Genomic DNA, 14,258 nt, shown 5'->3' with positions numbered 1-14,258 from the left:
CAAAGTTATATGTAGTTCCACTATATATTACAATTATTTTTTAAGTAGATAAATAAAGATTTTTAGGGGAAGTTTCAATATCAAACTCTAAAACATTAATAGAATGAATAGACAGAAAACTAGAAGGACATAGTAGACCTGAAAAGCAGTATGAACCAATTCAACATAATTAAGATTTATACAGTTTTAACACAGCAGCAGGACACAAATTCTATTCAAGTTCCATAGACTATAAGCCAGGAGACACTGGAATATATCCAGGGACATAAGGTGCAAAAATTTCATGGTCTAAAGGTATTGAAATCATGCAGAGAAAAAACAGATTCTTATACTCAAGGATTAACAAATACTTGCAAATTGATCACCAAAATCTTTGTCAACAAAATTATAAATCCAGAATACAAAAATCTACTTGAAATAATCTAACCAAATACTAAATTACTTAAATGAGACTCAGTTTCTGAGGTGGTATCAAGAGGAAAAAAATCTTATTTACATACAAGGTTGTATACACAAGTAGGTTTTTGTCAATATACATTAAAAAATTTTTTTATTGAAATATAGTTGAATTACAGTGTTGTGTTAATTTCTGCTGTACAGCAAAGTGATTCAGTCACACACACTTGCACAGGTTTGGCCGAAAAGTTTGTTCAGATTTTTCCATAACATCTTAAATTCTTTTCATATTCTTTTCCCTTATGGTTATCACAGGATATTGAATATAGTCCTCTGTGCTCTACAGTAGGACCTTGTTGTTTATTCATTCTGTGTATACCAGTTTGCATCTGCTAATCCCAAAACTCCCACTCCTACCATCTCTCACCCCCACTTTGGCAAATACACTCTTTAAAAACAAATCAAACTGCCACCATTCCCAAAAATGCTTCTTACACTATGCTGGAATTTAAAAGGACTTTTAATAACTTTGAGCCCTATTTGCACTACCTGTGAAACAGCTTTTAAGATTTCTCTACCTCCTGTACTGAAGGTCAAAAAAAAAAAAAAAAGCTGAAAATGTCTGCATGATAGTAAACATTTCCCCCCACCACTTAGAGCTATTAATAGAAATTGTATGGCAGAATCTTTGTTAGGAAGGCTCTGAAAAAAAAAGAGGTATGTATAAGATAATTTTTAATGAACTTTCTTACAGGAAATCATAAAACTCTTGGTTTTAAATGAATACTTGTTTGACAAGAGGCTTTATATAGCCCATTTCAGTCTAGTATTCTAAAATCTGTTTTAATATATGTATTTTCTTAATTGTGTTTACTCTATTGCATATTGTTTTTCAATGGTATATTATTCCACACCCTATTTATTTTCTGCTAGGCTCTGGAGCTGCAAAGATGAGTGAGATGTAGAAATTATGTCCTGTAATAAATTGCTATCTTGTTATATATATGGTATTGAGTTTAAGCTCCAACTCAATAACTGGGTTTACACAGAATGATTTAATATTCTTCTGGGGTTTAATGTTCTAACATTCATATCAAGTATGTTTATAACATTTTCCTGAAATCGTAACATTTTCTGATGGTTTTTCTCCCCTAGTGTGGTCTTTGTTGACATCTTTATCATGAATTTAATTCTTTGGATTGAAGGGTCATCATCTGCTATCTCATTTGGTACCTTGGTAGGAATCCTTGCATTGTGGTTTGGAATTTCAGTGCCATTAACATTTTTGGGTGCATACGTTGGAAGTTTCCAAAAGGTAAACTTTTAAAATACTGCTTTTGACCATCGAATGATGTCTGAAATAATACCTCAGTGTGAATAGACTATACAGGAAATGGAAGATGTACCATTGGAGAAAATGACGAAGAATAATCATTTAGGGATAAAAGATTTTTACAAACTTTAAATGAAAGACAGTAACACTTTAAAAGACATTCTTTAATGTATTTCACATTTTATGGGTTGTTTATATTTCCCTCTCTCTCTGATGGGCAAAATTTAAAAGATATATTATAGGAAGGCTGACTTTAAGAAAGTCAGAAAAATGATGAGATTATATAGTTGGGGGAAGAAAGCCAAGATACAATCCAAGAAATGGGTTCTGTTGACGGATTTTTTTTCTTTTTTGTTATGGTTTATCCCAGGATATTGAATATAGTTCCCTGTGTTATACAGTAGGATCTTGTTGTTTATCCATTCTCTGTGTAATAGTTTGTATCTTCTCACCCAGTGTACATATTTGATAGCTTATTCAACATATAGGGAAAAGGAACAGTATACCAAAAAGACTAAATGAGGCCACACTACAAAAGGGTTGTATTATGAGGACATAGCATGAATTTGCATGGGAGAAGTCAGACAAAACAAAACAGGAAGTGGAGTTCCATATAGAGCAGAAAAAGAAAAATTTCTGAAAACTGTTGACAAATTTTCAGAGATAAATTATTAGACAAATTCTAAGAGAGAACTTTTTGACGTCATATATTATTTTACATTGAAACAGTCACTAGTAAGTTTTGTCCAATATCTCCCTTGAAATGTGTAAGGAAAGATAAACATCCTTATTGTTTACCTGTGTCCTATCTAACATGGTGGCCACTCAACAACTATAGTTTTTGAGTACTTGGAATGTGGCTAGTCTGAATTATGTGCTGTAAGTGTAAAATACACACTGGTTTTCAACCACTTAGAACAACAACAACAAGAAGAATGTAAAATATCTTGATTAATAATTTTATATTGGTCACAAATGTAAATGATACTATTTGGGCATGTTAGATCATTAGATCAAATAACATATATAAGAAACTGGATACTTACTGCCTTTGTGGCTTGCATCATAGTATTTCTGTGGCAGAGCATTGGTCTAGCCTTTGCCCATATAACTGCTCTTGAAAATGTTCAGATTTAAGATTGTGTATTGTGATGCTGTCTGTATAAATTTACTTCAGTTTTATTTCATTCTGATTTTCATTTGATTTATTTTCGAGCAGTTTGACTATCCGGTTGGTACAAACCAGATTCCTCGTCATATTCCTCACCAGGATTTCATTAGAAGACCACTTTTTAGTATCATCATCGGTGGCGTTTTACCTTTTGGTTGTATTTTTATCCAACTATTTTTTATTCTAAACAGCATTTGGTGAGTATCATTATCTTCTTTTTAGCTTATTTATTTTTTAATTGAAGGATAATTGCTTTACAGAATTGTGTTGTTTTCTGTCAAGCATCAACATGAATCAGCCATAGGTATTCATATCTTCTTAATCTCCAAAATATTAATTGTTAATAAATTAATTTTCCTATATGTCGAGGTCAAATTCTGGTATAGTAAGACTTCATGTACTACCCTGTTTTATCCAGGGAATAGCAATCTGACCCGAAGGAATTTCCTAGGAAACTAAGACTTAATTTACAACATTTAAAAGCCACTTTTGGATGGAAATGTCTATAAAGCTTTCCTTTTTGAAAATTAATAGCCTCTTTTTAATCCTTTCCAGGTGACTTAGAAAAGTTGGTCTCAAACCATACTTCTCTGAGACTTTGCAGGGGGTTGAATGGGGGTGTCCCTTGGAGGGAGGTACCTAAAGATGGAAGGGGAAGCTTTGATTTGTATCGTTTTTCCATACTGGCCTCCCATGCAAGATTTCATTTATTTTCTCTGCTAAAAATAACGTGAATAGCACTGATTTTGGGTCTTCATCTGTACTGAGCTATAAGTCATGGTTTTCTGTCTTCCTTTCTGTCAACTGTTAGTTGTGCTGTCAGATGCCTTTTCCTTAAAGCCTTCCTCTTTTTATCTGCTACTTTTAATCTGTTGTAATTTAAGAATTCTAATAACCAATATGGAGCTTCCCAGGTAGCTCAGTTGTAAAGAATCTGCCTTCCAATGCAGGAGATGCAGGAACCTCAGGTTTGATTCCTGGGTTAGGAAGATCCCCTGGAGGAGGAAATGGCAACCCACTTCAGTATTCTTGCCTGGAGAACCTCATGGACAGAGGAGCCTGGTGGGCTACAGTCCATGGGGTCACAAAGAGCTGGACACAACTGAGCACACATGCACCAATAACCAATATACAAATGCATGTGAAGTAAGAACCAGTGCTCTCTGATTAAAGTGCTACAGTTTTAGTGCCCCTGCTTTGTGACAGCTATTTCAGTTGCTCCAAGTCCCTTTTTTTTCTTACTTCCTGATTCTTGACAGCATTTTGGTTTTGGGAGCTGCCAAGTGGGATTTACTCTGGAGGGATTTTTGGAGATGGGGCAAATGCACAATAAAATAAAATGCAGTCACCAATTGTGCATGTTTATAACACTTCTGTCCCCAAAGAATCTTCTAGACAAAGCTTTGATGTACTAGGAAATTAGGTTTAATCATAGACATTAATTGCCCACCTTTTATAAACAGCACTGTGTCAAAGTTGTTTGAAAGATAAGCAGTAAAATCTGTTACCTTTATAGTAACCAAATTTTGCAGATATTTTTGATGGGAAAGTATTTTTAAAGCAAAACTAAAAGATTATTTGAAGTGTTAGTCGCTCAGTCGTGTCCGACTCTCTTTGCAACCCCATGGGCTGTGGCCCACCAGGCTCCTCTGTCCATGGAATTCTCCAGGCAAGAATACTGGAGTGGGTTGCCATGTCCTTATTCAGGAGATCTTCCTGACCCAGGGATTGAACCTGGGTCTCTCATATTGCAGGCAGATTCTTTACTGCTTGAGCCAAGATTCTTTAGATGATTTAATTTTTGTTTCAATGAGAAACCAGGGTGCTTGTTGTGTACAACTTTGTATATATTTATGAACTCTAGAGATGATTCTTCCCAACCCCCATCCTTCATCCTCACCCCCAGGTGTATATTTTACATGAGGTTTTAAAATGGAATATTGATCAGTTCACCAGTTTCTTCTCTTCAGAAGGCTTTTTGAAATGACTATTTCTTATCCCAATTTAGTCAGCTTGCTCTATAATAATGAAAGGAATTACTTCATTCCTTTGAAGTTTGGCCTAAATGTAATCTACACAGTGATATTTTTAAAGATGCATGTTTGAAAGTAGATTTAACAGAATTATGTGTGTTGTGCTATAAAGACCAATTTGGAGAAGCTACCTGTTAATAGACCTCCAAAAACAAAATTTGATTCTGTGGTTTTCTGTTGTATAATATAGTCGCTGGTCGGAGAAGGCAATGGCACCCCACTCCAGTACTCTTGCCTGGAAAATCCCATGGACAGAGGAGTCTGGTGGCTGCAGTCCATGGGGTTGCGAAGAGTCGGATACGACTGAGCGACTTCACTTTCGCTTTTCACTTTCATGCATTGGAGAAAGAAATGGCAACCCACTCCAGTGTTCTTGCCTGGAGAATCCCAGGGACGGGGGAGCGTGGTGGGCTGCCGTCTATGGGGTCGCACAGAGTCGGACATGACTGAAGCGACTTAGCAGCAGCAGCAGCAGCAGCATGCTATTTGCGTTTCTAAAGAGAAAACATGTTTTCAACTGTGTATAGAGAAAATTGATGGGTTTCAAGTGAAAACTAAATTATAGGAGCAGACAAATATTGGTGAGTAGCAATACTATTTCTGATGAGAGAGAATATGGCCAAATTCTGAAGCTGTGTAGGTGAGGGAATATACGTATATATTTGATACTACATGGATACTACATGAATTTGATGATATTACATGAATAGATGAAGTCTAGAATGAAAATCTCAAGGTGAGAAAAGTGTGTGACAGTTTACTGTTTAGAGTTGGATGGATCTTTCTGTGTGTATCCTTAAGTTAAAGCTTATTTTAAAATTGTCATTTTTCTTTTCAGGTCTCATCAGATGTACATCATGTTTGGCTTCCTTTTCTTAGTCTTTATAATTCTTCTGATTACTTGTTCTGAAGCTACCATTCTGCTGTGTTATTTTCATTTGTGTTCCGAGGTAAAGACATAAGAAAATAGTACATCTGAAGCTTTCTAAACTTGCATTATTCGAAGTCTGTTGAGATTGGAGAAGGAAATGGCAACCCACTCCAGTGTTCTTGCCTGGAGAATCCCAGGGACGGGGGAGCGTGGTGGGCTGCCGTCCATGGGGTCGCACAGAGTCGGACACGACTGAAGCGACTTAGCATCAGCAGCAGTCTCAATCTGTCTTTACCTCTAAGTAACTTTTAGAGGTAATCCATTTAGGATTACTTAGGCTAATCCACCTGGCTGGGTCTCAGTTTTACATCCTTAAAAATAAGGAGAGAGGCCAGGTATTCTCTGATATCCCCTATAGCTTTGAGATTTTTATAATCTCTCCAAATAGATTGTAAAATGCTTTGTTATGTGATGACTTCTTTTTTAATCTACTACTTTATGTATTTTTATGTTCACAAGAGCTCTTGAATAAATGAGTCTTTGCACCAAAAAAAAAAAAAAGTCTGTTGAGAAAGGGATTAAACTAAGTGTTAACTGCATGGTTTGTACAACTTGAGATCACTTCTATATTGTGTTTTCCTAATGACACATTTTGATTTTGATGCAGCTATCAAGTTAATGCTTTTTTAAAAAATTAATTTATTTTAGTTGGAGGCTAATTACTTTACAGTATTGTAGTGGGTTTTGCCATACATTGATATGAATCAGCCATGGGTTTACATATGTTCCCTATCTTGAACCCCCCTCCCACATCCCTCCCCATCCCATCCCTCTGGATCATCCCAGTGCACCAGCCCTGAGCACCCTGTCTCATGCATCAAACCTGGACTGGAGATCTGTTTCATATATGATAATATACATATTTCAATGCTATTCTCTCAGATCTTCCCACCCTCGCCTTCTCCCACAGAGTCCAGAAGATTGTTCTATACATCTGTGTCTCTTTTGCTGTCTTGCATATAGGGTTATTGTTACCATCTTTCTAAATTCCATATATATGTGTTAGTATACTGTATTGGTATTTTTCTTTCTGACTTACTTCACTCTGTATAATAGGCTCCAGTTTCATCCACCTCATTAGAACTGATTCAAATGTACTCTTTTTAATGGCTGAGTAATACTCCATTGTGTATATGTACCACAACTTTCTTATCCATTCATCTGCTGATGGACATCTAGGTTACTTCCATGTCCTGGCTATTACAAACAGTGCTGTGATGAACATTGGGGTACACGTGTCTCTTTCCCTTCTGGTTTCCTCAGTGTGTATGCCCAGCAGTGGGATTGCTGGATCATAAGGCAGTTCTATTTCCAGTTTTTTAAGGAATCTCCACACTGTTCTCCATAGTGGCTGTACTAGTTTGCATTCCCACCAACAGTATAAGAGGGTTCCCTTTTCTCTACACCCTCTCCAGCATTTATTGTTCATAGATTTTTGGATGGCAGCCATTGTGACTGGTGTGAAATGGTACCTCATAGTGGTTTTGATTTGCATTTCTCTGATAATGAGTGATGTTGAGCATCTTTTCATGTGTTTGTTAGCCATCTGTATGTCTTCTTTGGAGAACTGTCTGTTTAGTTCTGTGACCCATTTTTGATTGGGTCATTGATTTTTCTGGAATTGAGCTTCAGGGGTTGCTTGTATATTTTTGAGATTAATTCTTTGTCAGTTGTTTCATTTGCTATTATTTCCTCCCATTCTGAAGGCTGTCTTTTCACCTTGCTTATAGTTTCCTTCATTGTGCAAAAGCTTTTAAGTTTAATTAGGTTCCATTTGTTTATTTTTGCTTTTATTTCCAATACACTGGGAGGTGGGTCATAGAGGATCCTGCCTTGATTTATGTCGGAGAGTGTTTTGCCTGTGTTTTCCTCTAGGAGTTTTATAGTTTCTGGTCTTACATTTAGATCTTTAATCCACTTTGAGTTTATTTTTGTGTATGGTGTTAGAAAGTGTTCTAGTTTCATTCTTTTGCAAGTGGTTGACCAGTTTTCCCAGCACCACTTCTTAAAGAGATTGTCTTTTCTCCATTGTATATTCTTGCCTTCTTTGTCAAAGATAAGGTGTCCATAGGTGTGTGGGTTTATCTCTGGGCTTTCTATTTTGTTCCATTGATCTATATTTCTGTTTTTGTGCCAGTACCATACTATCTTGATGATTGTAGCTTTGTAGTAGAGCCTGAAGTCAGGCAGGTTGATTCCTCCAGTTCCAATCTTCTTTCTCAAGATTGCTTTGGCTATTTGAGATTTTTTGTATTTCCATACGAATTGTGAAATTATTTGTTCTAGTTCTGTGAAAAATACTTTTGGTAGCTTGATAGGGATTGCATTGAATCTATAGGTTGCTTTGGGTAGTATACTCATTGTCACTGTATTGATTCTTCCAATCCATGAACTTGGTATATTTCTCCATCTATTTGTGTCCTCTTTGATTTCTTTCATCAGTAAGTTAATGCTACTTTGATAGAAAGTTTTCAAGAGAAAGCAGTTTCTCTCTGGCTAGTTACTGTAATTTCTGTATAGTATTCAGTTAACATAGGAAAACACAGGGAACTGATTTGATAGTTCTGACATAAAACATCTGATTCAATGATGTTTTCTTTTTAACAATTAACATTTTCTTGTAGCTTAAGGTAAGGTAAGGTAAGTCACTTCAGTCGTGTCCGACTCTGCGCGACCCCATAGACGGCAGCCCACCAGGCTCCCCCATCCCTGGGATTCTCCAGGCAAGAACACTGGAGTGGGTTGCCATTTCCTTCTCCAATGCATGAAAGTGAAAAGTGAAAGTGAAGTCGCTCAGTTGTGTCTGACCCTCAGCGACCCCATGGACTGCAGCCTACCAGGCTCCTCCGTCCATGGGATTTTCCAGGCAAGAGTACTGGAGTGGGGTGCCATTGCCTTCTCCTCTTGTAGCTTAGGCCAGGATTATATTTTATGGGCTTGAGGTTGCTGCTAAAGGCCCTTTCTCTTTCTTTTTGTTGCCTTTTGGTTACCATGGACATATATAATTCTTTTTACCCAGTGCCACCCTCAGTTTTTCCTGATGTCATTTTGAGTAACTGAGCTAGTGGTGAACATATTTTCTTAAATCCTCTAGATCTCTCTTATTTTGGTAATTTAATATAACTTTCTAAAGGTAACAAGAGAGTTTCGGGAATGATTATTATATACATGATGTCTTAGAGCATTTTTTTTCTTGAGCTATAGGAATAAATGTAAAAGATATATAATTATGTACATATTATACTTAGGTACTCATTCATTCTATGATACATTTTGTCATAGGAATTCTGTAACAATCATTAATAAAACATTAATAGGTATAAGATCTATGTGTATATATATATATATATACACACACACACACATATATTTCTTAGAAAGGTTTGAGTGCCCCCAAAACCACCCACATATTTGGTGACTCACTAGAAGGACTCATGGGACTCAGCGTATAGACATCTTCTTGGCTAAGGTTTGTTACTGCAAAAGGATGCACAACAGGATTAGTAAGGGAAAAAGACACAGGTGGAACCTGGAAAAAAAACCCATGTGAAGTCTTCCTGTGTTTTCTCTCCCTCATGAGGGAACACACCCAGCATGCTCCTTCTGCAGCAGTAAAAAATGCAGTAGTATATGTGCAGTGTGTCTGCCCAGGAAAGCCCACAAGAGACTCAATAGCCAAGGTTTTTATTGGGACCTAGTCACACAGGCACACTCTGCCTAACAACTCCAAAACTTTCCAGCACGTGTTCGCCACGGATCACATAGTTTGTACAGTCTAGGTATAGAAAACCAGTCTTATCAGTCAGGGAATGATTAAATGCTAACTTCCCAGGTATTAAGCCAAGAGTCAACCTTGTAAGCAGACCTTTCTAAAGATGGCAACCTCAGACCTGCTATGTTAACTCTTTTCTGCACAGTTTATCCCCTTGGCCCTTGACCATGGTGCTTTTATGGTAATTTTATTATCAGGAAGGACCCATGGGCAGGGTGTGACTAACCTGATTATTGACCTCTGTCATGACTCCATGGGTCATGAATTTAGCCAGTTAAAATAATTCCCATTAACCATAAAGGTCTATCTTGGACAAACAAACTTGTAGAAAAAGAGATCAGACTTGTGGTTACCAGAGGCAAGGGTTAGGGGGAGGGAGAATTGGATGAAGGTGGTTGAAAGGTACAAACTTGCAGTTATAGGATAAACAAGTACTAGGGATGTAATGTACAACATGATAAATATAATTGACATTGCTGTGTGCTCTTTATGACCATTGTTAAGATAGTAAATCCTAAGAGTTCTCATCACGAGGAAAAATATATTTTTCTCTATTTCTTTAATTTTGTATCTATATGAGATGATGGATGTTCAGTAAAATTACTGTGATAATCATTTCATGATATGTTAAGTCAAGTCATTATATTGTACACCTTAAAATTAGACAGTGCTGTATATCAATTATATCTCAATAAAACTGTAAGGGGGAAAAAAAGATCTATCTTAAATTTCTCTACTAACCTTTTTTACCTGAACTGAGGCATCAATTCAGGCCCAGCACAACTCTGGCCAGTAAATTGAAGCTGATGTGAAAACCTTCCAGGGCTGAGGCAGCGTCTAGAGAGAAAGGATGTGCATATTAGAAGTACAGTCCCTGAGGGCACACACGGTCCCCCTGGAAACCAAGAGTTTATCATTGTGAGGGCGCCCCAAGCAGGATGTACATTAGTCAGACTGTACATATGAAATTAGATTTCTTATGAAACTTCCTCTTTTATTTCTTTTAATCCATAATCCTATAGAGCCTATTTTATGTTGCCTCTTATTATAATTACTAACCCATGTATAGTTAGAGTTTCATCTAAAAAGTTGTTTTTTTCTACCTCTTCTCACAGGATTATCATTGGTGGTGGAGAGCCTTTCTTACCAGCAGTTTTACAGCTGTTTATTTTTTTGCTTATGCAGTCTACTACTTCTTCGCTAAACTTAAAATCACAGACATTGCAAGCATCATTTTGTACTTTGGGTACACGATGATCATGGTCTTGATTTTTTTCCTGTTCACCGGTAAGCACAGGATTACATTTTGTGTATTTTGGATTCTCCAAAGAGACTTGGAGATAGCCGTAATATAATAAGCATCAATTAACAATTAATGGAAGGAAGAGGGAACAAAGTCATCATGTTCATTTCTATGCTTTGGGGATAAAAGATTGCAAGGCCTGGGGAGCTGGAGGGACCTTATGTACTTAGCTACAAGACCATCTCTTGTGAATGTTTTTAAACAGTAGGGATGTGTTCCAAAGCACAGTAAGGGTTGTGTGTAATCACTTTTGAATTCCTTCCAGGCATAAAAAATTAACTGACTTGAATAACTTTTAAATTAGTAAAATTAGATTAAGTCAATATAAGCAATTATAGGTGAGGAACAAGATGGGTACTTCTCAGGATTACTCATTTGGGATTGTTATTTTGGTTCAGATGTGATGGCAATTCTTGTTTAGATGAATGCTTAAAGCAGGTGAAAAAATGGCATGGTTTCTAAAATGATCCCATTGGAGAAATAATGAATTTGGAGAGCTTTATGGCCTTGCCAGCCCAAGGGAAGCAGTGGTCCACCTCTACCTGCCTCACTTCTTAAGTTCTGGTTTTAGCTCAAGTCACATCATTTGTGTAGGTCAGTTTGGAACATTTCAAGCATTTTCCTATGCTTTTAACCCTCCAGGTTCAACAAATATGCAAAAATTAACAATGAAAATTTGTCAGAAATCAAAGCCTTAAGACACAGGCAAACGTTATCTGAGAAACTGGGCATCTCGGTGGTGACTTCTTTCTGTCCTTTTTGTGTACCTGCTGCTCTCAACTCTTCAGTAGAGAGAAGACTGTGCAGGCCTCCTCTCATCTCTCAGTTCTATTTAGGAAATTCCCTGGTGGTCCAGTGGTTGGGACTCCACGCTTCCACTTCTACTACAGGGAGCCTGAGTTCCATTCCTGGTTGGGGAACTAAAAAATGAGTTGGGTTTTAAGAAGGCCTGAGAGTGTCTCACTATTTTAGTCTAATGAGGCTCCTCATGTTTGCTTTTGAGGTTTTTAAACTTTTTACTGAAATATGCCTGCAGAAAAATGCACACATCATAAGTGTACAGCATTGAACACACTCTATAACTGACAGCCATGTTAATAAAAAGTACATGATCCATGGACCCAAAGCCTCTGTTGGGCGTCTTTCCACTCATTTTCCCCAAAGGCAGCCACTATCCTGACTTTTAACAGCATCAGTTAACTTGTCCTGTTTTTGAATTGTAGGTTAATGGAATCGTACAAGATATACTCTTCTATGTCTGGCTTTTTTGAGGTCAGGTTTCTTTTTCTCCAGATTGTTTGTGAATTTCACCCATATTGCTGTGTGTACATGCCATCTCTGCCCACAGTGTCTTGTTTTGGATTTCTCTCCTTTTAAGTTACTGGCTCTTCTATTTGTGTAATGTGCAGTTGAATGGATTGAGTGCAGTGATTTCAGGCTAATGTTTTCTTCATTACCTAACACTTTGACTTCAGGCTTCCCTTTTTCTGGGAGTCTTATATTACCAGCAGCTTCTTTCAAAAGTGAAATGTCATCCCAAATGGTTCCATTGCTGACAAACAGCTATCCCCATTGGTAGTCTCCACCACTTAAATTGCTTCTGTCACTAATATCTGACTTTTCAAGGTTCTCAGTGGTCTCTTGCAAAAACCTAATGGCCGTTCCCTAGTCTCCATCCTCCTTGGCTTCTTGGTTAAACACTACTCCACACCCATTCTGTGAAATTCTTCTAGCATGATTGGCATTCTTCCTGTGCCATATTGTGAATTCTTTTGTTCCCTCCTTCTTCCTGTCACCTAACTCTAGCTTTATTGAAGGTTCCAGCTTCAGCATTTCAGTCCTTTCTTCTGCACTCTCCCTTTAGAGTTTATTTAGTCCCAGGGCTTCATTTATCTCCTTAGTGCTGACAGCTCCCAAATCTCTGTCTCTAGCCATAATCTCTCTTCATGTATATTCTGAACATTTGCATGTCATGTTGGTTCATGCCCCAGAAAGTGAATCTAGCACTTCCTCCCCCACCCACTGATTCATCTGAATTTCTCTCTCTCTTTGACCCTCATCTCTAATCTCTGATCTCCTTGGCTTATTTTGCATGAATTCTTAACATAGCCCTTCCATGTTTTATGGACTTCCCTGATAGCTCAGTTGGTAAAGAATCTGCCTGCAGTGCAGGAGATCCCAGTTCGATTCCTGGGTTGGGAAGACCCGCTGGAGAAGGGATAGGCTACCCACTCCAGTATTCTTGGGCTTCCCTGGTAATTCAGCTGGTAAAGAATCCACCTGCAATGAGGGAGACCTGGGTTCAATCCCTGGCTTGGGAAGATCCCCTGGAGAAGGGAAAGGCTACCCACTCCAGTATTCTGGCCTAAAGAATTCCATGGAGTGTATTAGTCCATGGGGTCGCAAAGAGTTGGACATGACTGAGCGACTTTCACTTTCATTTTCCATGCTTTATAGTTAATCACAACCTCCCTATTTATTCTTCTTCAGAAGCTTCTTTTTCTGTCTTACACAGCGCTAGACTCTGGGCTAGGTGCTGGGGACATAGTGGTGAACAAGACAGGTAAGGGCCCCTGCTTTTGTGGATGTTATATGTTAATAGATGGCAGACAAAGAAGGAATTATGGGTTTGATGAGCTTTGTGAAAGAAATGATATGAAAGAAGAGGTGGATAATCAGGTGTTTCAAACAGAGGTGACAGCATGTTCAAAAATCCTGAAGGGGGAAGGAATTTGACATCTTCAGAGAGCGCAGAGGAGTTCACCATGGCAGCGGGTGGGGGATTCACTAGGTGGCAATAGTGATGTTAGAGATGTAAGGAACTGGCAGATCTTGCCATGGTCTCAAAAACTCTACTAAGGAATTTAGATTTTATTGTTGGAGTTATGGGGAGTTGAGGGGGTTTAAATGTGATAATTTCATTCATCTTATAGAAAACTTTAATAGTGCCATACTTCCTATCAAGATCTAAACTTACCTTGGTGTTTGGGCTCCTGTTCTCCCTGCTCCGTATATTTTCTAAATCTCTTAACTGAAACCATTTACTGAGTTCAGGCGTGTATCCTCCTGATTTTTTTTTTTTTTTTTTGCATGTCTCTCCACCTAACTTGGAATTTCTTGAGAACAGGGACCACACATCTTATGCCTATTTTCTATCCTTCATAGCTGCTAAGCACATGGTTTCTTCTTGAATTACATAGTGTATGAAAGGGGTAGATTACCCTATGTTTCCATATCTATTTTACTTTAAAAAATGTTTTAGATTGAAGTGTAATTGATATACAACATTTTATTAGTTTCTGGTCTACAACACAATGAC

At 37.7% G+C, this 14,258-nt stretch overlaps 1 protein-coding gene across 6 annotated transcripts in view; it reads left to right on the top strand.

Annotated features, from left to right (window-relative positions):
* The window catches only part of TM9SF5 (transmembrane 9 superfamily member 5), an 80,736-nt gene that overhangs the window by 52,655 nt on the left and 13,823 nt on the right, over nucleotides 1-14,258 (top strand). Inside the window, exons 13-16 of one of the 6 annotated variants that reach the window (XR_003033819.2) lie at nucleotides 1,552-1,711; nucleotides 2,949-3,097; nucleotides 5,124-5,514; nucleotides 5,772-5,859. Coding sequence is in view for 5 of the 6 variants with exons in the window: in XM_024989328.2 (XP_024845096.1) it covers nucleotides 1,552-1,711; nucleotides 2,949-3,097; nucleotides 5,772-5,883; nucleotides 10,752-10,991 (661 nt within the window). In the remaining variant the exon portion in view is untranslated. 6 annotated transcript variants of the gene reach the window in all.

This window comes from Bos taurus, unplaced genomic scaffold, assembly GCF_002263795.3.
Source record: "Bos taurus isolate L1 Dominette 01449 registration number 42190680 breed Hereford unplaced genomic scaffold, ARS-UCD2.0 Super-Scaffold_1723_ScbfJmS_2085, whole genome shotgun sequence".
In the NCBI taxonomy this organism is placed as follows: Eukaryota; Metazoa; Chordata; class Mammalia; order Artiodactyla; family Bovidae; genus Bos; species Bos taurus.
This window is presented reverse-complemented; position numbering and strand designations above follow the sequence as displayed.